This window comes from Heloderma suspectum, chromosome 1, assembly GCF_057233095.1.
Source record: "Heloderma suspectum isolate Gila_16-S chromosome 1, 16-S_ref, whole genome shotgun sequence".
Classification (NCBI taxonomy): domain Eukaryota; kingdom Metazoa; phylum Chordata; class Lepidosauria; order Squamata; family Helodermatidae; genus Heloderma; species Heloderma suspectum.
The window spans coordinates 47,486,361-47,513,921 of NC_139458.1; the positions used below are offsets into that span (position 1 = coordinate 47,486,361).

Here is a 27,561-nt window from a genome sequence, read left to right on the forward strand (position 1 = left end):
TGAGTGAAGCTGTGCCCACTGGCACCCTTAGTGCGGTGCACCCCATAGGTTCCTGAAAGAGGGGGCTCCATGCCCCTGAGGGGGGTAGGCTGCTGTACAACAATGGGGAGGGGCCAGCTGTATAACTCTGTCCCTTAGACTATACTCTCCCTGGCTTCAAACTAGATCGACTGTAAAGCAGTTAGTGAAGTCTGCCACCTAGTCACTGAGGATGGTACTGCATGCTTCAAATACACATTAAAATTAATTAATATGTTTTAAAAATCAAATAACCCCCAGGTGCACACCCCTAGGGTCCCCTTACTACGTATGGTGAGTTTCTGGTGACTAGGCTTCACGATCTTGGTGCAATGGCACTGACAGACAGACATGCATCCTCTTTTATTATTATAGACTCCGTCAGCGTTTTTTGCTGGGTTCTTGATCTCTCCTTATTTGAATCCCCACCTAATTTTTAAAATTCAGATTTAGTAGTTTAGAACAGGGATGCAGAACCTCCAGCCTGCGGGCTTAATCTGGCTTGCAGGACACCCCAATCTGCGGATGCATGCCAGCAGCAGGATCCCTTCTGTTGACTTCAATCTCAGATTGGAGATAGCAGTACGGATGTCCAGTGGCAGGGGTTAGGACCCCCAATGTCAGGAGTAGCAGTGGGGATGAGAAACGGTAGGGATTGGGACTCATCCACTTAGGGAGAAAGAGTGGCCACTCATTCCCGTGCATGGGCAAGTCCCAAACTCAGATTCTACCACCAAAAAAGAGGGATGACATCAGGGCGGGCCACACACCCTGACATCATCCAACCCGTGGCATGGGGGACAGTCTGGCCTTACTCCTAAAACAGTTCTGCACCCTTGGCTTAGAATAGAAGTAACATTGATTCTATTGGATTTTTGATTTCGCAGTGGATTTTGTGATGAATTGTAAGTGAAACTGTTCTTGTTGTTCAGTCGTTGAGTCAAGTCCGACTCTTCGTGACCCCATGGACCATAGCACGCCACGCCTTCCTGTCCTCTGCTCTCTCCCGGAGTGTGCTCACGTTCATATTCATTGCGTCGGTGATGCTATCTAGCCATCTCATCCTCTGCCGTCCCCTTCACCTTTTGCCTTCAATCTTTCTCAGCATCAGGGTCTTTTCCAGTGACTTTTCTGTTCGCATTTGGTGGCCAAAATATTTGAGCTTCAGCTTCAGTATCTGTCCTTCCAATGAGCAGTCAGGGTTGATTTCCTTTAGGATTGACTGATTGGACCTTCTTGCAGTCCAGGGGACTCGTAAGAGTCTTCTCCAGCACCACAGTTCAAAAGCATCAATTCTTTGGCGCTCAGCCTTCCTTATAGTCCAGCTCTCACAGCCATACGTTGCTACTGGGAAAACCATAGCTTTGATTATATAGACCTTTGTCGGCAAGGTGATGTCTCTGCTATGCTGTCTAGGTTTGCCATAGCTTTCCTCCCAAGGAGCAAGCGTCTTTTAATTTCATGGCTACAGTCACCGTCTGCGGTGATCTTGGAGCCCAAGAAAATAAAATCTGTCACTGCTTCCATTTCTTCCCCTTCTATATGCCAGGAAGTGATGGGGCCACATGCCATGATCTTCGTTTTTTTAATGTTGAGTTTCAAACCAGCTTGTGCACTCTCCATTTTCACCCTCAACCAGAGGCTCTTGAGATCCTCTTCGCTTTCTGCCATTAAGGTGGTATCGTCTGCGTATTTGAGGTTGTTGAGAATTCTCCCGGCAATCTTAATTCCAACTTTGATTCATCCAACCTGGCATTTCTCATGATGTACTCTGCATATAAGTTAAATAAGCAGGGCGACAATATGCAGCCTTGTCGTACTCGTTTCCCAATTTTGAATCGGTTGTTCCATGTCTGGTTCTTACTGTTGCTTCTTGACCCTCGTACAGGTTTCTCAGTGAAACTACAATTGGTTTAATGCAAGGCAATGTGGGGTAAGGAAGGATAGCTGCACTCACACCAAACCATCCTGGCAACCACATAGTGATCCTGTGGGGGCAGTAGTTTCACACCACACTAGAATCTCAGCCATGATAATAACTGACCATCCCTTCCATGCGGGGGTGGCTTTATGTGAGTGCTTTTATAAAGAGGTGCCAGTATAAAGATTTCCATTTAGGTTACAGTGTAGCAAAACCATAGCTGTGATATGACCTTTTAAAGTAAGCTGTCTCAAGCCACTGTTCTCTTCCTTAGATTTAGCATATGGCTCTGTGATAACAATGAAGAACCTTCGTATGGCAGGTGGATATCTTCATTCGCACTGGCATCTGTATCCTGAGGGCATGGGTGCACGGCAGCAGCAGGTCAGTGAATTGTTAGAATGCCACTGGTGTTTTGCTGGTGTTTCTGTAAGTCATTAAGGACACAATTCTATGCACGTTTAGACAAAAAGTCCTATAACTCCCAGCATTCTCCAGCCATCCATGCTTGCTGGGGAATGCTGGGAGTTGTAGGACTTTTTTCTGTCTAAACATGCATAGGATTGCAACCTAACAGAGCAGTCCTGTGGACCTTAGGCAGCATCTGGGGTGCCATAGTAAGCTGTGGATCACCTCCTCCGCTTCTGTAGACAAATCTTCAAATCTGTTCGTGGATCTGTTTGAGGTCACAACTGTGACCTTGTAAGAGAAGTCGGAGAGGGTGAAAAGGGGGCATGCTGGTGGGTGGGAGGGAAGAGGCTGCGATACACAATATGCTATGGGCTTTCTCCTCCCGCCCGCCATCCACTGAAAGGTAAGTTAGCTAGATAGGCTCAGAGGCCTGTCTAGCTGCATTTTGCATTTTAAATGGAAGAACAGAGGCAAAATCACCCCCATCCTCCTCTCATCCTGCCTGGGTCTTTCTGGGAGGGCATAGGATAGGCGGAGGGCCCCGAACTCAGAGCCCTCTTTTCTATTGGGAGCGCAACCCATAGGATTGTACCTTAATGTTACTAAAATATGGGATAGGTTTAAATGCTCTTCTGCTTTTGATGATGTCAGGTATATAAGCTCTTCCTGTGTTACAGTTTCAGACACAGGAGTGCCTTGCAGAAATACTCCTAGAATGCTGATAAGTCAAACCCTGTCTGAGGCCTCTGCAGTTTGAGTTGCCAGATGTCCTCCAATAGGAGCAATTGTTTCATGTTACTTCATTACTTTCTCACTGCTGTGGGTATTTATTCAATATTTGCAGGCTGAAAGCTTCTGTGATATTTTAAGAGGTGTATTAGTATTATCAGTGGATACTAGTCATGATGGCTATGTAGTACCTTCAGGATCTGAGTCAGCATACCTCTGAATACCAGCTGCTGTGGAACAACAGTTGGAGAGGGCTATAGCTGCACTGTCCTGCTCGCGGGCTTCCCAGGGGCTTCTGGTTGGCCACTGTGGGAAACCATTTACCGGACCAGATATGTCTTTGCTTTAATCTAGGAGGGCTGTTTTTAGCACCACTAGCTTATGTAAGGTGCTGGTGGAGTTCACACAACCTTTGATAAGTCTTCGGGGTAAGCACTTCCTTTGTATGGCAGCGGCCCAGGGGGGTCTACGTTGCAGGATGAAATCTTAGAAAACTGCCATAAAAATCACAGTAGTAATTAATGAGCACTTACTGCTGTAAGGCCAGTATAGTTTGGGATGAGGATATGTAATGAGCATGGGTGTTACTTTAAAATGTCTCAGTGTAGATTTCCGGTTCCATACCCCAATTCAGATGCAGCTGACTTTATCAGAGGTGATTGTAAATATTGTTTTGTATCATGTTCGTTTGTGCAACACAGTGATGTAAAAACCTATAGTTAGAAAAGAATAACTACAGCCTGAAAGAGCTGTAGGGGCAGATGCGCAGCCCCTTTCTAAATACTCTTTAAGTTCTGGTACTATTAAGTTCTTACTATAACATAAGAATAGTCTTACATCAAAAATTAAGGCACTGTCTATGTTCACTTCTGTTTGTGTCTTCTATTTTGAAAAATACAAATGTTAAAGAATAGCTAAAACTGTGTGTATGTATAGTAGTGATTGTTTATTTGTTCATGTATTTAAAAGATGTATAAGCCACCTTTTAAAGAAAACCCTCCCAAGGCAGTATACAACAATTTAAACCACAAAACACCTTGACCCTGTAAGAAGTATCATTGAATTGTCAGTTATGGGGTGAAAGTAACATCCATGAGGCCAATGATACATCTTAGTTCTTCAATGTATTGAAAAATGGATGATTTCTATTTGGCTGACTTCTTTGGAAAATAGCAATACAAGTGTACTTAACACTAAGAAAAACATAGTTTAAATGCAGTAAATAAAAAAGCAGCAACTATGCTGCTATCAATAAAAATAAACTGTAGTTTAATTTGTTTGCTAAACATCAGCTACAAACCTGGTTCTTTCAGAAATGTACAACATGGTATTTGTCAGGAGTGGATGCAGAAAGTGTGACTTATTGTTGATAACTAGACCCTAAGATGCTTGAAGGGATGAAATGCAATGACTCCTATGTGTTCCTAGGTCACTGCATACTTACACAAGGACTTGAATAACTTGTGGATTATAAAGAAACACAACCTGATCACAGGTAAAATGAGGACAAGCCAAGCGGATTATGTAACTTCTTTGTTCCTTCTTCAAGAAAAATGGTATCTTTCCCCAGGATTTGTGGTTTCTTTTCTACATCTGTAGTGTTACCCTGAGTCTTTATTTGTTACATTTGTATCCCACTTCTCCTCCAAGGAACTCAAGGCAGCACACATGGTTCTCCTTCCCCCATTCTATAAAGTGGTGTGTGCTTGTACCCCTGCAAGAGCGTCCAGTTTTGGGTGTCACATTTTAAGAAAAAATATTCACAAACTGGAGCCTCTCCAGGGGATGGTGACTGGATGGCGCGGGGAATGGAAATCAGGTCTGAGGAGGAACAGGTGAAAGAGCTAACCATGTTTAGCCTAGAGAAGAGAAGACAAGACTGGGGGAAAACATGACAGTGGTCTTCAAATATCTGAAGGGTTGTCATCCAGAAGATAGGGCAGACTTGTTCACTGTTGGTCCAAGGGGCATGGGACTAGAGCCAATGGGTAGAAATTGTAGGGAAGCAGTTTTCAGCTAAACATTAGGAGAAACTTCCTATTGGTAAGATCTGTTTGGCATTGGAACCACTGCCTCAGGAAACAGTGGGCTCTCCTTTGCTGGAGGTATTCTAAGTGGAAGTTAGATAGCCATCTCAGCGAAGGCTGTAGGTACATCCTGTATTGCAGATCCTGCACTGAGCCAGAGGTTTGGCTCGATGACCTCCAAGATCCCTTTCAATTATATGATAGGAGGCCTAGTTCTTTGTTTGGGGGCCATTGCACAGCAATTTGATGAGCTAGAAATCATGCTCCTGTCCTCCCAGTTCTGTTTACTTTCACAGCAGAGGCTTAAAGGGGGTTGCACACTTTTTGAAGAGTCTGGTAGAAGTGAGAGGCAGGTTTCAGAGTGTTTTCCTGTTTTGGTGGTATGTGCTGGCGGTGGCAATGCGTTGGAGTTGGATAAACATTTGGGTGGTGTCTTCAGACAATGGCAAGCAAGGCTATCCCATTCTAGACTGTAAAATAAAATGTAGTCTCTGCTGATCTAATCCTGTAATGCAGTCAGAGCTTTCTACTTCCCTGCAATATGTCCAGATTCATGTCTGCTGACTGCACCTTTGCCAATTTACCAGATGATTAACATATTTACAGATCATAATAAATAAATGAAAAAATAGAGTGCATCTATCCTTTTTGATAGAAGCATAAACACAAACTCAGTTCCTAGTTTGCAGTTGTTTAATCAGTCCAAGGGTGCTTCCAGATGGAGGGCTCCTAGTGCTACCAATCAAAAGGCATTGTGCAGCTCTTCTGTTTTTCTCTACCTGTTTTTTTGTGCTAAAAAAAAGATGGAATAATTGGTGGGAAAACACAGCAGGGTCACAGATGGAAGCACATATTTCTGGACCCCTTGTAAAATTCTGTAAATCAGCCAGGGCAATTGTACAATAAAAGCCTCATCTGGAAGCACCCTGAGTGAAAGACTGATTGGATCAAAATTAAAGCTTGCAAAGGGAAACTTGTCATTAGTGCTGAAAATAGCTCTGAGTTCATCCTGCTGGTGTGTGATCCACAATTTAGAATCCTGCATGTTTTGAGTTACCAAGTCAATGTTTTCTTGAAACTGATGTTAGTATTAAAAGTGTTTCTTTTAACACTTGCATGCGCTAGCACTTTTCTTGCTCTCCTAGTGCCAATACATGTTATTCACTATTTGAGAAGCTTTTTATCATAATGATATCACAAAATAATCAGCACAGTTTAGTATTTTTGCACTTGAGCTAAATTATAGGTTTAGGAAAAAGATAATATATATTTAATAATGCTTTCCCAGTTTATTTTGCATCAGCATTCTTACATCTTTTCCATTCTCCTCAGATCTCATGCTATGACCTGTTCTGTTTCACTAGATCATTCAGACCCTTCCTTTCCTGTGGAGTTTGTGAGGCATGGCGATGTTATCCGTCTGGAACACAAAGAGTAAGTAAGAAATAAAAGGAATGTTAAAGGCTCTCTAGATTTGAGCTGAACTAGTAATCCTAGTTCAGGATGGTAGTAAGATCTGCCAAGAACAACTCTTTGGTTAGAACAGGCATTGAAACAAGTATCTGTTATTAGTTACTCTCTTCTGTGAGTTTCACATTTATTGTGGAATAATTCCTATTCATATATCCACACATTTGATTGGATCTCCCATTAGTCTTTAAGGCTTGTTGTTTTTTTCTGGGACAGACCAAAATGGCTACTTATCTGAAAGTTATTACCATGGGAGGGAATGCATATCTCATTGTAAATAGTGGATACATTGCATGTTGGTGGATACACACTTAGCAAAGCATCCCTATAATGCCATCGTATTCAACTGTGTCAAAGATTATTCACATCTTAAAGTATTCCATGTATAAAATCAAAGAGTTTGATTTTATTTTAACTTTAGGACTTCTAGAAACTTGCACAGTCATCAGCATGAAGCCCCCTTGACAAGAAAGCATCTTCAGGTCACTGGGTATGGCATAGTAAGTGAACAAGGAGAATACTTGATTCTGCCTGCCACTTGAAATATATTTTTAAAGTGAGGGACTATTTCTCCTCTTATATTTTTCTTTCTCTTAAGTTGTTCAAAATCTGTAGTTTTTCATTCAAGAACAGAGGTTGTGGTGGAATGTATAAGTCAGATTTTTTAAAAAAAACAATGCAGTGTGAGACTCTTAAAATTAAAAGAAAATACTGAGGGTGGCACATCTTCATTTCATTTATTATATTTCTATACTGCTCCATAGCCGAAGCTCTCTGGGTGATTCACAAAAAGTGCCAAAACATGGAATATCGAAGCAGAATTTGTTTAACTTTGTTTTGTTTGTTTGTTTGCTTGCTTGCAGTTAGTGGATTTTGAATGGGAATTTTTTTCAGAAAATTAGGGTAATTTGCACTGGAAAAATTTCAGTTTGCATCAGGAACTTGTTTGTTTCCTAGAATGGAACTGGGGACTCCAATGACATCTGGCGAATTGAGGTTGTGGGAAGAAAGGCTGGGAAACGTATCAAAGTCCTACGTAGTCAAATCCGACTGATTCACTTGGCTACAGGCTGCATCTTGGGTTCAACTGGAAAGACACTACCCAAATGGTAAGTATTCAGAAATCCTTTTTCATGGAATTGTAGAGCTTAATGGAGCTGAAAAGCCATCAAGACCAACCTCCAGCCAAAGGAAGGACCCACATCCCTCTTGGCTCCTGATTGCACACATGTGCACCTGCTCATATGCGATACTGTGCATTTCAGGCCACATTGTGTCATGAATAGAGAGCAGATGCGCTGCTGAAAGACCCTTACAGCTCTCATAGAATGGGATAATGTGGTGGAAGTACGGAAGACCATCGTTATATGAAGGAGTTAGTGGTGCGCCAAATTCCTCTATCCATGTCTAGAATTCTGTTTGGGCCTGTTCACTGAGCTGGGTAGCTATGTCTGTTGACACTGTACAGCTCAAGGCTCGTGGATAAAGCCTCTGGCAAAATCTCAAGTTTAGCTACTTCTTGTTCAAATGGCTGGAATTAGAGTTATCTCTGTTGGGCTGGGGGCCTGCCAGTTGTTAGGGCTAGTGCTTTTCCAGTTTGTAGGAATGTATGAAACACTCTTGAAGTCATTGGACTATGTCCAGAATTGGAGGGATCAATAGGATAGTATATGCTTTCCCTCAGTGCCGGCTGATCTAGACGGCGCTGCGCACCAAAGGCCGTTATTGCAGTCACATCGTCAGTGATCTGTCTGCTGAATAGATAAAATACGGGGCTCCGCAGAAGGAATGTATACTCTAACTTGCATTCCTTCTTTTTCTTCAGTTATTTTCTTTATTTAATAAATTTTTCCTTCACCCATTAGTGTGCTTATTGTTTCTGGATATCTTTAAAAGAATCATTGCCAATTAGCAAAACAGAAGACCGGAAGTGAGTGAACAAAGGTACACACTGCAGGGAAAGGAGAAGACACACACATCCCATTGGTCACTGCCAGTCTAATATGGTGGTGAGTTCTTTTCTAGTCCCAAATATAGCAATCCGTCAGACTGTGAGCATGAGCAGAAATCATCCAGGAAGTCTTCCCACAATACATTTAATGTCAGTGCATCCCCATGCCATCCAATGTTCTTTCTCTGATTGCATCGCCTCCTGATGCCATAGAGGAAGTGAAAGAGAAAAAACAAGATTGGTGGGTGGGGGAGCTTTTCTGACTCTACTGAACCAAATCATCTGAAAATAAATTAGATCATATCCTTCATAAACCTAGCCAACTCTTTCTTGAACCCATTGAACTTCTCTGTCGTACAGCTGTTCCAGGAGACTATCCCAGCATTCTTAGTTGCAGCAACTTCCAATGTCCAACTTAAACTGGCTAATGTCCAGTTTGTAGCCATTCATTTTTAGATCCATAGTGTTCTTTAACCCAAATAGCTTATTTCATACTTTATTTTGCCATCTTAATATTTCAGAAAATTTCTGTATCACCTTTCATTATTAAAACCCCCAAAGTAAAATAATGATAAAATATAATAAAACCAATCAATAAAGCAGTAATAAAACAATAACATAGCGATGGGTAGCTGGCAATACTGGCAGTCAGGGAAACGCCTGGGCAAACATGTTTTCTAGCCATCAGCAGAAACACTCCACATTAGGAGCCCACCTGATCTTGATAGAGAGCTCATTCCACGTGATGGGTGGCACAGTGGAGAAATATATTTGTAGAGTGCTGTTACTTTCCTTTCTCTCTCTGTCTTCTTTGTACTAAAAAGACCAGGGTCTCTTAATTGTTGCCTTAATAAGAGAAAATCTTCATTGCTGAAATTCTCTTAAAAGACAATCCTGTGTACACTTAACCACGGGAATAAGCCCCATTGAACATAGTGGGACATACATCTGAGTAAACATGCATAGGATTGCATTGCACACTGCTCCTCTTTGTTCCAAATTGAATTCGTTCTTTTTGGCCATGGGTGACCAAAATAGTAATCCAGAAATGGCCTTGCCAAAATCTTATACAAAGGAGGTAGGAATAAATCCTTATCTGAAATGGTTTTGGGGTTATTTTGGCTTTGGGGGAAAACAATGATTGTTTCCTAATCATTCTTGTTCCTAACAAGATTTGAATTTGCACTCTGAGCAGCTGCATCACAGTGAAGGCTCATAGCTACCTTATGGTCAACCAAAACCTTGAGATCTTCCCTCAGTTGTTTCCAAATATGGGAGCTTATCACATCTGGTAACTAAGCTTTGCTCACAAATGCATGATTTTAGAATGTTTTCTATTGCATTCTATTTACGATTACTTCAGCTCATGTGGCCATCTATTAATCCTGCATATATTTTGTATTCCTCTGACTTCTCAGCTTGGTGTCATCTACCTCCTTTTTTTCCCTCCAAGGCTGATTCCTGAGGGACTCACTTGTTCTTCATATAGAAAGTTTGGCTTCTTGTGAAACTAGTTGTCTTCCTTTTAACTAATGTCATGCCCTTGTTATATATTCTGATACCCATCTTTTTCAGTTCGAATAATCATTTCTTACATGATAACTGTGTTGCATGCTTTATTAAAATCTAAGCTTGCATCCTATACTTTTAGACAAAGGGTATTAGATTAATCTGACATGATATTTCTTTCTTTAGGGAACCTACTGCCTTGCATCATATGCTATTTTCTTCCATATTGTTTAGTATTTTTCCTTTACTTTTAGTTCTTTGGCCTACCTTGCTATTTGAAGAAGCTTTAATGTCATTGAAATTTACCTGGATCACTTTTATTCTGAACCTTGAATATAGGCACAACAATCGCTATTCTCCAATTATCTCTGTGTGTGTCCCTCTGTTTTTCCCACATGGACTGGCGAATAAAAAAAATCCTGTGCCGTGTTTTTATTTTTCTTTGATGGAAGTGATTTCTTCCCATCTCTTATGAATACATTGAGATGTTTGAGTTTTTTCTCCACCTTGTGTGTATTAATTTTCATAGCCTCTTGAGTATGCACCTGTTCCTCCTTTAGCATAGTTTTGTTCAGTATAACATTCTTTCTTAAGAACTGAAGCAAAGTAAGTCATTTGAGTATGTAATCTAAAGCCCACATGTTCTTTAATCGCTTTCCCTCTTTTGTGCTTATTTGTATTTATTTACTACAGGCGTGCAGAACCTCAGGCCTAGTGGCCAACTCCGAACCTTTGGGAATCCCAAAACAGCCCTCCAGGGTTCCCCAGAAGGCCATGCCCCTTTCACCCAACTACCAATTGTTTGGTGATTTTCCGGCTTTTTTGCAGTTTCCCCCATTCTAAAAGGTTAAAATTACTCCCCTAAGGCTTAGCTATTGGCAGTAAGAACTTCAAGCTACAATAAGCTGGTGTTTGGGGTGGGTGGGTGGTGGCCCAGCCCCTTTTGCCTTTAGCACCGCCAACCTCTGGAATGTGGCCCCCGAGAACTTCTCTGAAATCAAATTCAGTCCTCTGGCTGAAAGAGTTTCTGCAGCCCTGATTTATGATAAAGTTCCTTGTTATAGGCTTCAATCCTAAGATTTAAATTAAGGAACTTCACAGAAGGAAATTTTTCAGTCTACTCCCCTCTGCAGTGACATGCAACCCCTGAAAAGCCTTCCCGGAGGGTTGGGGGCTGTCCTGAATAATGTGTGATGGTGAGGGAGCTGCTATTGGGTGGGGAAGATGGGAAACGTCTCTGAACTTCCTTAAATTGACTTATTTAGGATCCAAACCATTGTCTTTCAAACTGGGTGCAAGAGAGAATATCAGTCAGCTTTTAGCACTTCTTGCTACACATAGTGTTCTTTAGTATTTCTTCTGATGAGCTTTTTTTTTTTTTAATCCCACGTAGTTGTCTGTATTGAAAGCCTTGGAAGAGCAGAAAATTCTCCTTCTCTGAAAAATTTGGCTATATTTTTATTGGTTCTCATAAAGTCTTGAACAGATAATATAAGCATTTTTCTTTTCTAATAAAAAGTGATCTTTTTATGGAATTCTCTGTTGTGCAAGTTGCTAGTGGAGAGTCGGTGCTGTAAACAAAAGACTCCTCCAAGCACTTTGGCCCACTGCTGCCTACACAATGGAGTCCCTCAGTCCCTATGTAAGGGGATCTCCTTTAGGAGGGTGAATTCATAATTTGATCCTGTATATCTTTCAGGCAGAAAGCCAGTTAATCTAAGACCATTGTGATACTGAGTATTAGAAAATGAACGCTTTCATTCCAGGTCATTTCACTACAGGAGCCAGCAATTAATGCGAGAACATTACACTTAGATAAAAACCAATCTTAAACTACTTTGAAAGACTTATAAAACTAAGAATCAGGGGATTTGTTGCCTGTTAAAGTTAAAATGGTGGTTGTGGGAGGACTGATATGTGGTTTGGTTCTTCCAGAACACACCACATTCAGTTGTGACTGTTGCTGGATATTGGATTGGCCGTTTTTTCCACTTAGGGAAAATTGTTCTTTTTAGTGGGGTCACATACCCTATCCTAGGGTTGCTTGTCACAGTTTACAGATGTAAAATTATCCCCATGCCTTTGAATGAGTGTGTGACCCTTTTTTTGGAATAGGTAGAATGCCATTATAGTTCCCCTTAGATACATAAATCCATTTCAGATATGTCTTGCTCATTCCCATCCCATACCGGCAGCTGCATCTTTCCCAACATGGTTCCCTTCAGATGTGTTGAACTACAACTCCCATCATCCTTACCCAACAGGCCATTGGCTATGTTTACTGGGGATTATGGGAGTCCAATACAACTGGAGGCCTCCAGGTTGTAGAAAGCTGCTGTAGATATTTAAATTAAGCAACTAGAATACAGTTACATGTGTGCTTATGTACCTCGGATAAGTGTCTTTTGATGCCCTTACATTGTGGCTTGCTTTTATCTGAATTCTGAAACACGTGTTTCTGGAAAAAACAAAGTGTCTCTGATAGAGAGGTGTTTTGCAGAGGATCAAGGAATATGAATGCCAGTTGGGATGAAGAAGAACAGAAGTTTTGTTGGTGATGGACAGTGTTCCTCTTTCACAGGGGCTGGGAGCAGGTGGAAGTCACTTGTACTCCATATCAGAAGGAGACTCCAAATACTCTCTGGAATGTTGAAGATCACATCAATCCCAGGTGTACGTGACTGAATATATCTTATTGTCATAAAAATATCTGGGGCAGGGGGGCAGGTTGCCTCCTGTATGTATGTTGCTTGTTTCTTTTTAAAAGAAAGAGAAAGATACTGTGGAGCTGTTGGGGCAAAAGAGTCAGAATTGGAATTCCTGGATAATTTTCATAGAGGCTGATTTGGAGCATGTTGCTTAATCTTGGTCACAGGGGAGCATTCTGTGATCCACCGTTGGTGTTTTAGTTCATAACGGGAAGTGGTGGAGAGATGGCTAGTCAAGCTACCATGTTGAATGGGTTTTTTTGTCTCTCCACCCTCTGGACAATGTCACCTACATTGAATCTAACTTAATGCAGAGGAAATGGCTGTGCATAACTAACCTATGAGATTTTGAACTGTGTTCTTTTCTGTAGTGCCCAATATCAGTTTGGATGTTCTGAAGCCTTCCTTTCCAGAGATTCTGCTGGAATCGCACATGGTTATGATTCGAGTAGGTAGATTGGCTTGAGTTCCTTGTTGCTTTTTTTTTTTAATGTTATTCCTCTGTGGCTAAAATGAAATTTCTGTGATGACTGTGCCAACTTGGGTTATATCTCAAATAAGAGAAGCATTGTGGTGTCCAGGAGGTCAGTACTCAGTTTCTGGTAGTGGGGTTTTCAAGACATCTTGTGTGATCTGGGGAGGGCACCTGTTCACACATCACAGCAAGCCATGGTGGGTCAATTAACCCATGGGGCTTCACGATGTGTGTTTGACGCTATTTTGAATATGCAAGTTGCAGCACGCAAGCACTGTGGCTTATTGTGTCATGTGAATCTAGGCATCATGGGTGATACGACACCCACGTTCACATGACACAACAACCCTTGGATAACCCTAGAACAACCCATTATTTAACCCTTGCATAACCTACGATGCCCAGGTTCATGTGACAAGGCAAACCACGGCACTCACCTGCTGCATCTTGCATATTCAAAATGGTGACCAGCACACACCACAACCCACTGTGGCTTGTTTAGGCCATGGTGGGCTGTGGTGATCATGTGAACCGGGTCATTATCTGTGGCTCTCTGGTATCCACCTGTAAAATATGGGTATGTGTTTTCCTATAATTGAAAGACGTTAAATTCTTTTTTTTGTCATTGTTACTAGTGTGATAGAGGTAGAAACCACATATTACTAAGAGGAAAAAGGAAAAACATATTTCAAAAGGTGATTCTTGCATGCAAGAGAGTGAGAACTCACTGGTAAAGGGAAGAGCTGGGACCATCGTATTTTGTATCCAGACATTTGCTGCTCCCTATCTGAGGCCATCGTGAGCAACTTAGCACTTTGTTCAGCAGTTCTGCCAGCCTGATTCTCATTGAGATTGAAGTTTCCCTGAGATTTTGAGAAATTCTATGTTTGCTTTTGTAAACATTATCTGGAACTGTCAGATGTAAAGAGATGTCGGAATACAAACTAATATTGACTCTTTTTCATGGCGAGCACTTAAAGTGTTGCACTAGACAAGGGAGATACTTTATTTATATTTCAAAATCCATAGTAAGGCAATAACTTTTAGGCCAACCAAAATTTCATTTTCATTGGCCTAATAAAGGTATTGCCCTCCTATGGATTTTGGATCTTTTCTTATGGGCCAACACAGCTACCTTTTACTTTTTTATTTATATTTGATTCCCTCTCTCTTTTTTTAACAGTAACAACAACAACAAAAGCATAGCAGAATCACAAAACTTCCCACACTGGCTGCATTGGCAGATCCTTGGTTTGCTGTTACGTGTGAATCACGAATTATGGCTTAAAATAAACTCTAGTTTGTTAGACAAGCCACTGAAGCAATCTGGGGGGGGGGGTGTTTTTGGTTGGCTTGCTCAGCAGTTAACTATGGTTAATTTTAAATCACGATTCCTGGTTTGCACGGAATGACAAGCTAGGAATCTGCTAAGTTCAAACTAAATTCTGGTTTATTCCTCCTCCCAATCATGTGGGAGAAGGGGAAGGGTGAGCACGCCAGCCCGAGGCTTCACTTCACCTCCTTTCTGCATGTGCACATAGTGCTAAACCATGTTTTAGTATTACGTGTGAACCTTCCCACTGATTTTGTGTTTCTTTAAACTAAAGGTATTTTCTTTCAAAAGCAAACCTGATGAGTCTGTATTTGGAGGGAGATTTTAACATACATTATTGACAATAAATAACTGTTGGGAAAAGTACTGCAGGCTTTTTCACTTTGGGGAGGCTTCCAAAGCATTCCCACTGAGATAGTGATATCAAATTCTGTTTGAGTTTTTTAGACTGTCTCCACTAGAGGGCAATCTGAATATATTGGCAAGGCATAGCAGTAAATGAATGGGGGGGGGTGTGTGTGCACATACTAGCTTTTGCGCAAATGCTGGTTAATGTCATAAGAACTGCTTTCCTGGATCAGAGTGAAGGTCCATCAACTTCAGCATTCTGTCTCCCATGGTGGTCTGTCAGAAGTCTCTGGGAAGCTCACAAGCAGGGTTACAATGGAAATAACCATCGCTCTCTCTAGAAGGAACATGCATTTGAAAAAAATACGTTGGGGGAAAAAGTGGTCTTGTAAACTCTATTTTTGTCTGAGGCTGTGTGTTCCAGTGTCCAGTTCTACCTAATGTTTTTAGCCAGTTTAAAGGCCCTTGGCTCTTAAAATCTCACTCGCAGTCTGATATTCCCATCATGCAGTTACATGAACAGAATGTATAAGGTCAGTGCTATGAATTGTGATTAAATAAATGGTATGTATCCTGTTCCTTTGTCAAAGCTATGCGGTAGCTGTTCCTTCTCCTGCCATGTCCACATAGAACTGAATGCCTGTGTTTCTCTGGTTGTTGCTGGAAAGGATCTTGGATTTAAACTAGTGTTGTCATTTCAGGATTCTGAGTCCGATGGTGGTGGGCCCTCTGCTGCTCAGCTGTTTCCCAGACACATGTGGCATTGCCCTAAGAAGAAGTTAGGTCTCTGAGGGAGATGGCAGTCTGAGGATAGGCACCTGGGTGTAGTCTTTTTGATTAATGTCTGTGGAAGCCTGGTATCTAAACACTAAATGGTATTTGAATCTGTCCTCAGGAGATTCTATGCCATCACTGTAGTCTAAAAGTGAGATAGACTTTTTCAATAAGAGATGCCTGTAACTTGCATACAAATGCATGTTAGTAGGACAGGTAATGATGGCTGTATGCTATGACCTGGGTTAGAGGCAGTTTGCTCTTGACTGAGTACCAGTTGCTGGGGAAGAACAGTGGGAGAGGGCTATTGCCCTTCTGTCCTGCTTGTGGGCTTCCCAGAGGCATCTAGTGGGCCACTGTATAAAACAGGATGCTGTGCTTGGTAGGCTTTTGGTCTGATTCAGCAGGGCTGCTCTTATGTTTTTAGATGTATATCCAGGGAGAATGTTTATGGGCATTTAATGAAGATCTTGCAGCATAACTATAGCTTTTATTTTTATTGTAGGGAAATAGTGGCCTCAAACCAAAGGAGAATGAAGTCACATCCAAACCCTGGCACTGGCCCATCAATTATCAAGTATGTGGGCAAAACTGACTCAGGGAGGGGGGTGTCTAGCTTTTAGGAGTTCATATTATATCTCCTTGTTTTTAAGAGAACAATGTGAACAACTGCTCTTCACCTATGTCTGAATATTTGCTGGATGCATGTTTAAATTGCTTTTGCGCAGAACCTAGTCTCATCTCATGTTTTTCCTTCTGTAGCTCTTGTTACTTGGTAACAGCATGATAAGTCTTCTGTGGCTGCTACATTAGGAAGTGCCCCAGGACTATTGGGCAGCTGTTGTGTGGCTATCAAACAGCAAAAACTGTAGGTACCTGAAATGGCTCCCATGATAAAGATGGGTTCATATAAAAATGTATCCCTGAAAATACCTAACTATACTAGCTGAACTGCTTTGGAGTATAGGAGATACTGTTTTCTCTTGTAACAGAGGATCCTTATAGAAACTTCAGGCTTAAGATAAAAATGCAGACTGAATAGCAATTGTATTGATCACTTCTGACAAAGCCATCAATTTCTTCATAGGGTCTGCGTTTTTCTGGAGTCAATGAAACTGACTATAGGGTTTATTTGCTGGGAAATCCGGTAAGCACAATTTGGTTTTGGTTCCCGCAGTTGGGGTGTGGGTGGGGGATGGGAATTCAGCTTTCTTTTGGCCTCCCTTGAATGTGGCTTTCCTCTAGATATTTCCTCGAACCCTTCTCAATAGTTTACCTGTAGTTTTTTGGTGCCTTTTGTGCATCTTTGTCTAGTTGCAAGGCTTTCCCTCACAGGTGATCTGGTGGATGAACCTAATCACGATTGGATTGTATCTCATAATGGCAATATTTGTATCTGTGGCTATGAAGAGGGGAGTTCAGCTGACAGCTGAACACAAAGGTAAAGTAAAATTTTCATCTGCTGTTTCTATAGGCTTTGTGCTGCAGGAACATTCACCATCCAAGGGGTGACATGGGGGAAGCATACCTCAGGCCTTGAGTGTTGTATCAAAAGGATCATGCTAATGATGGGTGGAGCCTTGGTCACAAATGGCGTTTTCCTGCATGTTCTGGGGCTCCCCAAAACTGCCCCCCAAATTTGAGGAATTCTCTGAAATGGCCTCCAATGCAGCATGAGGAAATAGAGTTGGAAGGGGAGCCCAGATACATACATGGAAGTATTTGCATGTATGTACACAGAGGGTACTGTAGATTTCAGCCTAGCATTTTAAGAAAGGCTCTGTGCCTTTCTAACTGAATGAAATAAACATTCTCTAAAAGAACCAATTCCACGTAGTGAATCCTAGATCACATTCCCTTCAGAGAGGCATTTTGGAAAGGAAAAAAAAGGATTACTACTGATGTTAGTACCCAGCAAAGAAAATTCAAGAAATGAAAAATAGAAAACCTGTCAGTGTCATGTACTCAGCAGGTTACTGCTGCTACTACTGCTGCTCAAGAATTCCTGTGACATGGGAAATAGTCTCAGGGAACAGTTCTTTCTCATATATTCATAGAATTTAGGAACTCCTGATTAAGCCACTCCTTTGGGACATTACTGCCTTCCTGATAACCACCTGAAGTTATCAGCATCTTCGACTGCTGCTTGTTCCATTTATTGGGCACCTTGGTTTCTTTACAGTTGCACACAATGGTATCACTAATCTAGTGCTGTCTAATTGTCATAAGGAATTAATGAAAAGCCCTGACCAGAATGTTCCTTTTAAACCTTCTTAGCTAGTTCAGATACCCACAAGACCTTTAATTGTGTGTAAGCGCCACGTGAGAAGGAGGAATGGGGACGAGCATGCTAGTTTTGCCCGGCCTTCTCCGTCACTCCCCAGATGTGGAGAGTGTGCAGAGGACATCCTCCTCTCTCCATGGAGGCTCTTCCTGATATTTAGGACCTTGTCAAATCAGGGATCTAAATCTCAGGGAGAGCTTCCATTGGTAGAGGAGGATCTCCGCTACAGGTAGTCACCCTCTACACATGAAGGGCGATGAGAATAAGGATGGGCAGGGGAAGAGCTAGCATGCTCATGCCCACTTCCCCTCCTCACATATAGAGTTTGCAGTAAAGTTGACACGCTTTAAAAATGTCTTCATAGGGCTCTTGTTGTTTCTGCATAGGATCATGAAATGAACTGAAGAAAGAGCTGTTTTACCTAGCTTTTCATGTTGGTCTGTGAAATGCCAGTAGTTTTCTTAATCTATGCTGGTTTGAAACTGTAGCAATTGCTAGCATGCATGCTGGAAGTAGATCTGGTTATTTACAGTGCATTCTTGCCCATTGTGAACACATGGGCATGTTTCAGGAATACCCTTCTCCAAGCTCTAAACTGGCAACCTGGCGACATGAAAACATTTTACTAATTGATACACTCCATGAAACTAGCTCTCTACAGGAAGTTTGACATGAACAAATGTTTATATAGTTTTGTGATGAAAAGAATTCAGGAAATGTGGTAAATGAACAGGACCTCAGGTGTATGCATATGGGTTGTGTTCCAGAGCTTTCGCAAGTCCTTTTGCATGGCGGAGGAAGGATTATTCTGGGATGGCTTCTCCATTATCTTCCCTTCTTCATAATGGGCAGAGTACTCTATTTTCATCACTACTTCCCTGCCATGCTCTTCTCCACCATGTTGACAGGTATGCTTCATCAGTCATCACACAGTAAGAACTAAACGTCATGGTAGATTAGATTACAGAGAGCTTTGGAAAGGCGTGAGCGTAAGGAATCACTGTGTTTTTATGGAATATAGTTGGTTTAGGCCTAATGCTTTAAAAAATTCCCCCAGTAAAATATTTTTCTCAGCAGCAAGACCAGTGTATTTTAGACTTGGATTTGGGAGACCTGGGTTCAAAATGCCAGCACTTACTGGCTAGCCTTGGGCAACTTACTCTCCCACCCTCATAATTTCTCTGCCTGTAACATGGATATCATAATGAACTATCCAGAGGGTTGTTGTGACAATGCATGTGATAAACATTCAAAAACAACTTGTCTAAAAAGTGCTGCAGAAATGCCTAATGATAGTCTGTATTTTAGAATATTTTATATTTCCCTACTTTTGTTAAGGATGTTGTTAGACTTTTTTTCTTTTTCTTTTTAAGTCTGAAATATTCTCACCTTTGGCACTGGGAGATGCTATTCTACAGTTGTAGGGGTTTTTTTACATTGCCATTTTACTTCATTTTGCATCTTGCTAGCTGTTGTCTAGCATAATAAAATGTGTTTCTGATATTACCTTGAAGTTTCCTTTTTGAAAGCGAGAATTTCAGGAGAGGATAGTAGTAGCAGCATTAATAATGAGAAAATCAAGAGATGTGGTTTTTAATATCTGATGCCTTTCACTGCTGGGGCTAATGTGCGTGTCTGGTAAAATATGGAATGGCTTCTTGCCATTAGAAAGCTTATTACAGAAACTACCATGGAAAGCTCCTTCAGACTAAAATAAAATTGAGTGTGTCATTTATCTCAGAGAGATGTATTGGTTCTTCTGATAAATAGCAAGAGCACCAGGCAGAAGTGTGGCTATATGTATTGATCCCATGTGGCTATATGATTACTGGAATCGGCATGAATCTTTTCCAACTTCCAGTGTGCCTGGCTGACCTTCCTTTTCCTCTTTATCCCCCAGGGATTACATGGGATGTATTCCTGAAATTCTGCGCTGGGCCTCTGTCAGCCAGCATCAAGACTTGTAATGTTTATAATTATGGGATATTGATGTTGATCCTGCTCAGTATATACAGGTGAGAGTTGGTTTTGGAGCTGTTAACATACATCTGAGGACTATTTTTGAGGTAGAAGAGTCACCATGTCAAAACTACTTCTCAGTATTCATGTGGTCTTGTAAAAGGTCTTGCAGAGTAATCAACCCCTGAAGAATGCTAAAAATAAATAAACAGGAAGCCATGTGAAGATGCTTTCTCAAGACAGTTTCCCCATGTGAATATTGGGGGAATTGGGGGTGGGGGGAAGAAGTTGCCACCATGCGAGCAGGACCATTTTTGTGTCACATTAATGGCCCTTGATACTGACTAGTGCTAACTTTCATCCGTTTCCCTTCCTGTGCTTAGTCTACCACAGTCTTAGTTCACACCTTCGTAATAGCTCAGGTGCAGTCTTACGTTGTTTCAACGCGATGATAAAAGCTTTTCTTTCGTAATTGCTCACTCTTTTTAACTGCAAAGTTTGTTAGACAGCACATCTGAATTAACTCTGACCTACCTTGCAAGGTGTCTTAGTACTCATAACCGCTGTAGTAAAGTATTTTAGGGGTCCTATATGGTGCCTGCAGGTCACCTTAAGAGAGGATGCTGAGATGTGCTCTGCTGTTGTGACACTGGGTCTCTGGGAATTTGATTCATGTTTAGATCTTTTCCACAGCTTCTACCTCTTCCATCCTCTCTCTTATGGGATGATAGGACCTCTGGCTTCTGATCCCAGCAGCCCAATGGCAGGGCTTAGGTGGTTGGAAACATGGGAGTTCTAGACCCAGCCTGAAAGAAGGGAATAAAATAGAAGAACAAAAGTGGTGAAACCTTTCTACCCACTTTGTGAGCGCTGTGAAGAATCTGTTCCCCAGCATCATTTATGTGCTGATACAGTGGACTGTTCACCTTGAGCTCTGAGAAGAGGAGGAGGAAACCATGAAGGAGAAACTCTGCCATGGGGCCTGGGACCCCAATTACTTGAGCCAGCTACTACTTTAAAGTTTGAATCAGCCAAGCAATATGTTAATAGTCAAACAGCTGTGGTCTGCCTCTACAGCAGTGTCATTTTGTTTGAGTTTGAGAATACATGTGTTTTGCAAGGGTATAAGCTTAACATCTGCCTGTCTCTGCTCATGTGTAATTTAACAGAGCACAAGAAAGATCAAGTGTACATAGAGAGGAAACAGCCTTCTGAGATCAGGATAGTTCACATCCAGTAACTCTTATTGTGATGTTTTTAAAGGTAGGTATGTATGTGTGTGCCCACTTGTATGTGTTCCTTAGAGAGTCATGTAACTGTTGCTCTGAGCTTCAGGAGCTTGGACTTAAATGTCACAGTAGCTTGAAGCCTTCTAAGATTCTGTGCCTTGCTTGCCCCTCTGACCAGAAGGCAATGAATTCTTCATATCTTTGCATAATGTTTTTGCTCTCTGAGAATAGATAATAACTTAAAAGAACCTGAAAAATCTCGTGTGGGAATGAAATTTGGTATTCTGGTCATCACACTGAACTTTTCTGTAGAAAGCTGCGAAGCAGAAAGAGGGAGATATTAATTTTTAATTTTTGTTTTAGTTTTCCTGCCCTAAATTCCTCCCACAGTGAGGAGTGGTGCCTTTGAGAAGGATGCAAAAGTTACATAATAGGTTAGAGCTGGCGCTGGGAGCTGTCACCCATCTTAATAATCTCACTGCCTACTTACACTTCTTCCTGTGTGGAAAGTGGCATCTCTTTAATGAATGTAGAGTGGCAAAATACGCTGCTGACACCAGGGTATTGGAATGCTGATTCTTTGTTGAATGCATATTACTTTTGAGGAGGAATTAACCTCTTTGCTATGATTATCTAGAAAAAATGGTTATAGCTTGGGGGCAGAACAAAACTCTTCAGCTGGTTAGTGGAGAGAGCTTTTCTTAGTCCACTTCTGAGGGTATGCGAGAGGGAGGCCCTGAAAAATGGTCAGAATAAGGTTCTTTTGGTGCTAGGTCTTGTGCACCAGATTTCTCCAGAACAAATTTGGCTGCAGCTCCACTTACATTGCTCTCTTGAAGCCTCCTTTGCACATGTATTGAGGCCATCCAGTACTTCATTTTAGCATCTGTATTAAAGCTTGAAGCCTTCCACTTTCTCTCCCCCTGTACCATCCATCATCAAAGGGCTATCTTTGTTGGCATGGAGACTAAATGCCAACATCCCCAGGAGAGGCTGGATGGTTGTAATGTATGTGACTGTTTGAGGCTCAGGCTGCCAGATCCATTAAGAAGGGAAATGCAGGACTATAATTAGTTAGTTTTGCTTATCTTGTGTAAGAATGCCATGCCATGACCAATGCTCTAGTAAGTGGCAGTATTTTGAATTTTCATCCTTTACATAGTATATTAGCACAAATGATAAAGAGTTCCAGCCTTTGATTTTACCTCCTTGTTGATAGCTACTGGGAATCACTGCAATGAGTTAGTAGTTTTGATAGATTTACAATTTCCTATGGCAGGAAACACTCTCCTGTGGCTGACCTAGGACTTCAGAGATCATATATAGCAACAACAACAAAAAGTCGGGACTGGGGAGGTCATGAAAACTTCCCATTATTCTGCATCTCTGCTCCTGGAAGAGACAGCAGATTGTTAGTACAATAGAGTCTAAGCAGTAGCAATACAGTTGATTATCATAGGAAGGCAATATAATAGGAAAGAATTACTAAGGGGTCTTGGCCACCTTGTACTTCCATTAAGTGCTCAAATGTTACTCTTGACTAAATTTCTCTGAAGTGGGGTCCCATCAGGTATCATTGAACTATTCAATTTTAACTGAACTTCTGGAATCTGCATTTTTTGTGTGCATTTATACTTTTCTGTAGCGATTAGATACCTGCACCCTTTAGAGCTGTGGTTGCTTTTTGTAGGAGGAAACCCATTTCTTTCCTCCTTTTAGAAGGAGAAGTGGACCAAGGTAATATTTTTACTACTTAATTCAACATTTCAGCAAGGCGGTCTGTACGTTTCTCCCTTGGATTCTGCAGTAGTCCAATGGATGACTGTTCAGTGTAGCCTCGCCTTGCATTTTGAGAAATCTCACTCCCCCAACACACGCACACCATGAGCGTTCTTGCTAGCTAAAATATGCTACTGTGTAGAGCAGTTGTTTCCTTTTTAAGTTTGTCTGATAGGACTGCTTTACAACTGTGAAAAGGGACAGTAAACATAAAACCAGACTATTAAAACAAATCAATAGGTTTCAGACTTGTCAGTCCTATTTGCTGTCACTTGTAGAATGTTGTTGAGCCTACTGGATTAGGATTGCTGGTTGGACTCTTGTCCATCTGAAAGTAGGTTCTGGTAAAAAAACCTCTGGAAGCCCCCCTTAACCCTTCCAATACCAATTACAGAGCAAATAATTGGTTTCTGTGACAAAGAGCTGTGGTCTTAAGTTGCTTTGAGTTAAAGTGCCTTAGCTGGGGACAGGTAGTCTTCCACTTGGTGGAGGGCACTAATGGATGTTCAGAGTCCTTAGCCCATTAGCACCTTTCCACACTTACCTGGGCTTTGAAATCTTAGCTTAGTAACCCCACCTGTGTTTGCCACGTAGAACTAATTAACAACGCCTGTCAGCATTTTTCTGTTCTTTCAAAACTCCCAAAATATTTGACTCAGAAGAGGGTACAAATCAAATTTTGTGTTTTCTAGACTGCAAAATCACCTGGCAGAAGGCAGGTAGCTTTGCAGATTTCGTCCGTTATGTTTACAGGAGGCTGAAATGTTGATGCTCTCCCCAAAAGTTGCATTTATAAGAACATTCAGCTCCCTACCGATGGCTACATCTATTGTGGCCTCCTAGACTCCTAGACAGTAGTCAGAACTGTGTACTTAAACATATTCCAGAATTCACTCTTTCTCCCCTCCTCTCAACCCCTATTGGTTGTGTTGGAACACAGAGAATTCTGTCACAGTGGAATATGTGCCTAAATAAAACTTTTGTTTTGAGGAATTCAGAGAATTGCACAGTCTTTTCTTCCGTTCTAGTGTGGGACTAACAGTTACAATTCTACAGTATTTCTTCTAGGAGATGAGGAAGGGAAAGTCAGCAATAAAAAACCTGCTCTGCTTCTTCTGAGATGGCACTAGGGCAGCTTTCTCCCTGGATAGTACTTTATCCTAAATAGGTTTCTCATTCTGTATGTTACAATCAAGAAGTTTGTGTCCAGAGCAAAGCAGGTGATTGTCAGAAACCCTTGTGCTTTTATTTATCTAGGGTCTTAACTGGTAGGTAGGCAGAGCTGAACTACTCATTCAGAAATATCACTGGACATAGCTCATCTTCAGCTGTGTCTCTACCTGTATCCCTTCTGATGCAAGTGGAGGATCACATGTTTGAATGTTTCTTCACATTAAAACAACAACAACAACAAACTTGCACCTGTACAAGTAGCACATCAGGTGGGCTTGGCTAGAATCCTTATCTCACACATGGTAGTTTTCCACAGGTAGGGAGTTTGCATTTGTGAAGTTGAAGTTGAGCATTCATGCAATCTCTTGCCCTGTTCTGAAGGGAGGGCTGTACCATATATTATTTCTGAATCTGTAGTGTAGTTCAACTAACTTGATTGCTTCAAAAGGGTGCTTTAGGCTCTGCCTTAGGCAACAATGTGTCTGTAGATAGTATGACAGTTGTCTACTAACCCTAGATCATCTACTGCATTGTGTGTGTTTTTTTTACTAATGCTGCTAATACTGAAGTGTGTGTATATTTGTCTTTTGCACATGACTACCGTCTTGTCATTTTTAAGTGAACATATTTCATTGCTTTCCAGTATACATGGTACTAAATGAAAGGAAACTACCTTTAGAGTGGCACTGCTTTTTGTAAAAGGATTAATTGAAAATAGGACAGAATTTACAGTATACTTTTTGTAATAAATAGTCTTTCTTTCTTACAAATGTCTTGTTGATTTCTGAATGTTTTGTTCATCTTTGTCCATAGCATCACCATGAAGATAATGAAGAGATTAGGACAGGGGACACTAACGATGGTCATAGCATCACATATTTCATGGCCACCCTTGGTTTTCCTGGGTGCCACCAACAGTAGAGGTGAATTGGGAGGGGTTGAGGGAAATAGCTACACACACTCTTAACCTGTGGCAGTGGCTCGTCATAATTTGGAGGGATCTCTTGGACCCTTGCTATATCCCCGTGTTAGTGCCAAGCTCCCAAGTTGCCATTGAGTGATGTAACTTTATCATCTGATCCATCTGAAGTGACAGTAATATGCTTATTGCTCAAGCTTTGTTCCTGTCAGATAGGCCCATATTACAAAATCAAGTGGATGATGAAGATCAAGTAGATTGTCCATATAATAAAGTGCAGTTACATGCAGATTCGAACCCTTTTTGTAGAACAGCAAGTTCAAAACAAGAATAACTGATGTAATTAAATAACGTGTGTGTTTGTGTGTATCCAGCTGAGGGACCAAGCTGAGAGCTTGGAATAGTTGGTGGATGAACGTTCCATATGTGGGAGCAGTAAAGAGGGCTGCAGTAAATACTGCAATCTAGGATTATATTGAGAAGACTTCATTGCAGATTATTAAAGTAGTCACTGCAGAAGGAAACCAATATGATCATTTTTTTTATACACTGTATATTAGTAAACTCAGTGGTAGCATTTCTTTGTTCCACCCACCCACACCTGCCATTTTAGTTAGTTAATGGTAATGCCACTGGCAAGATTGCCTAGAAAAATCTGCTTCCAGTGGGACTGAATATATGTTGATTATGGAGCGGGGTTGGCTAGCAGTTCAGAAATGGCGCAGCTTGTGCTACCTTAGGTGGCTAGTGTGATAAATACTCAAGTTGTAAAGCTGAAAGGGCTTTTAATGGTTTGTGTGAAACAAATAAAATCTCATCAAGTTTCTGAATAAGCATGTCCAAATATCACAGGAAATTGGCAGCAATCAGCCCCTATGTTTGACAGTTCTCACAAGGATGCCAAGAGTATCACTTAGCAAGGTGCCAAATGCTTTTCCTCTTGCTTCTGCCTGCTTCTTCTTGAGTTGGTGAAGGAACTGAGGTGAGATGGAGAAGAAAAATATAAAGATGCTCATTATGCTACGATGCGTTGGAGGAGTTGAAGGTGCAGAAATGTCTAGTGCAAGCTGGTAGAAGGTAAATTATAGCATCCATCTCAGAGCTTGCTTTATTTAAACATTTTTATACTGCCCTTCAACATATCAGATTTCAGGGCAGTGAACAAACACAAAGAACACATGAAAACAGCAGATAAAACCTTTTAAAAGATGTCCATTTTCTCATTTAATTCAATAAAATCTGTTAAAATGCCTGGGTAAATAAAATGCTGTTTGCCTGGTGCCTAAATGATGATCCTCTTTGGAGAGCATTCCATAACTAGGGCACCACTGTCAAGAAAGCCTGCTCCCTTGTAGATGATCTTTATACTTTAGGAGGACATACATGAAGAAGGGCCTCAGGAGATGATCTTAAAGGATGGGCAGGTTGATATGTGGTCCTTCAAATATTGGGTTGAGTCCTCAGCCATTTAAGTCTAAGTAGCAGCACTTGGGATCTATTGACACTGCTTGATCTAGTAGTACTGCAAGCTGTGAATCTGCGCTCTTGAGGGGAGTTCAACCCCATACAGAATAGACTGAACACCTTCTCCACAGACACAAGAACCATCTCACAGCACATCCATCTAGTCAGCATTCAACGACAGTTTATTGTCCCTCATCCAGCCCACTACTGAATCCAGACATTGGTTCATCACTTCCATAGCCTCTCTTGGATGGACACATGTCAGAGATGTTGTAGTAATGAATTTCCTACATTGGCAGTGGATTTAACTAGATTACCTTTGAGATAACTTCCAACTCTGATTCTACGACTGAGATGACAAGGAGACACATGTCTGAGTGTCATAAGCATGCTGAGGACACTTAACGCTAAATCCCCAGGTGACATCACCTAGCAGCTTCATATAGATGTTAAAAACATGAGGGATAGGATGGAACTGTGGGATCCCATTGCATAAGTGTCAAGGGGCTGAGCAAAAGTCCCCCAGTACCACTTCTGGAACCAGCCCTGCAGGGAGGAGGGAACCACTGGATCACTGTGCCTCCCACTCCCAACTCTCAGAGCTGGTCCAAAAGGATGCCATGCTGACCGCTATCAAAAAATGCTGGGAGTTTGTCAAGGAGAATCAGCAGGATTGCACTCCCCACTTTCCCTTCCAACAGAGGCCATCCACCAGACCAACCACGACTTTCTGTATTTTATTTATTTATTTCATTTCTATACCGCCTAATAGCCGAAGCTCTCTGGGTGGTTCACAAAATTAAAACCAAACAACACACAATAAAACAATTTAAAATATATAGAACATTAAAACCACAATATAACAATACAACCACAATAAAACCTAGCAGCAGAGCAGGAGTTTAAAATATAGTTTTAAAACAGCAAAGATAAAAATTTAGAAAGCTAAAATGCTAAAATGCCTGGGAAAATAAAAAGGTCTTCACCTGGCGCCGAAAGGAATACAATGTAGGCACCAGGCGAACCTCACTAGGGAGCTCATTCCAGAGCCGGGGTGCCACAGCAGAAAAAGCCCTCCTC

At 41.4% G+C, this 27,561-nt stretch overlaps 1 protein-coding gene across 5 annotated transcripts in view; it reads left to right on the forward strand.

Annotated features, from left to right (window-relative positions):
• The window catches only part of POMT2 (protein O-mannosyltransferase 2), a 39,823-nt gene extending 14,955 nt beyond the window's left edge, over positions 1-24,868 (forward strand). For 3 of the 5 annotated variants that reach the window (XM_084841706.1, XM_084841737.1, XM_084841729.1), the window contains 13 exons: positions 2,214-2,323; positions 4,508-4,574; positions 6,471-6,540; positions 6,998-7,076; positions 7,534-7,685; positions 12,618-12,709; positions 13,116-13,192; positions 16,180-16,251; positions 16,762-16,821; positions 17,010-17,115; positions 18,726-18,866; positions 19,859-19,973; positions 20,611-24,868. In XM_084841706.1, coding sequence (XP_084697832.1) covers positions 2,214-2,323; positions 4,508-4,574; positions 6,471-6,540; positions 6,998-7,076; positions 7,534-7,685; positions 12,618-12,709; positions 13,116-13,192; positions 16,180-16,251; positions 16,762-16,821; positions 17,010-17,115; positions 18,726-18,866; positions 19,859-19,973; positions 20,611-20,716 — 1,247 coding nt within the window. In that variant the 3' untranslated portion in view covers positions 20,717-24,868. The remainder of the gene's footprint in view (positions 1-2,213; positions 2,324-4,507; positions 4,575-6,470; positions 6,541-6,997; positions 7,077-7,533; positions 7,686-12,617; positions 12,710-13,115; positions 13,193-16,179; positions 16,252-16,761; positions 16,822-17,009; positions 17,116-18,725; positions 18,867-19,858; positions 19,974-20,610) is intronic. The other 2 variants (XM_084841721.1, XM_084841713.1) reach the window with 2 other exon arrangements.
• Positions 24,869-27,561: the final 2,693 nt, after the last annotated feature.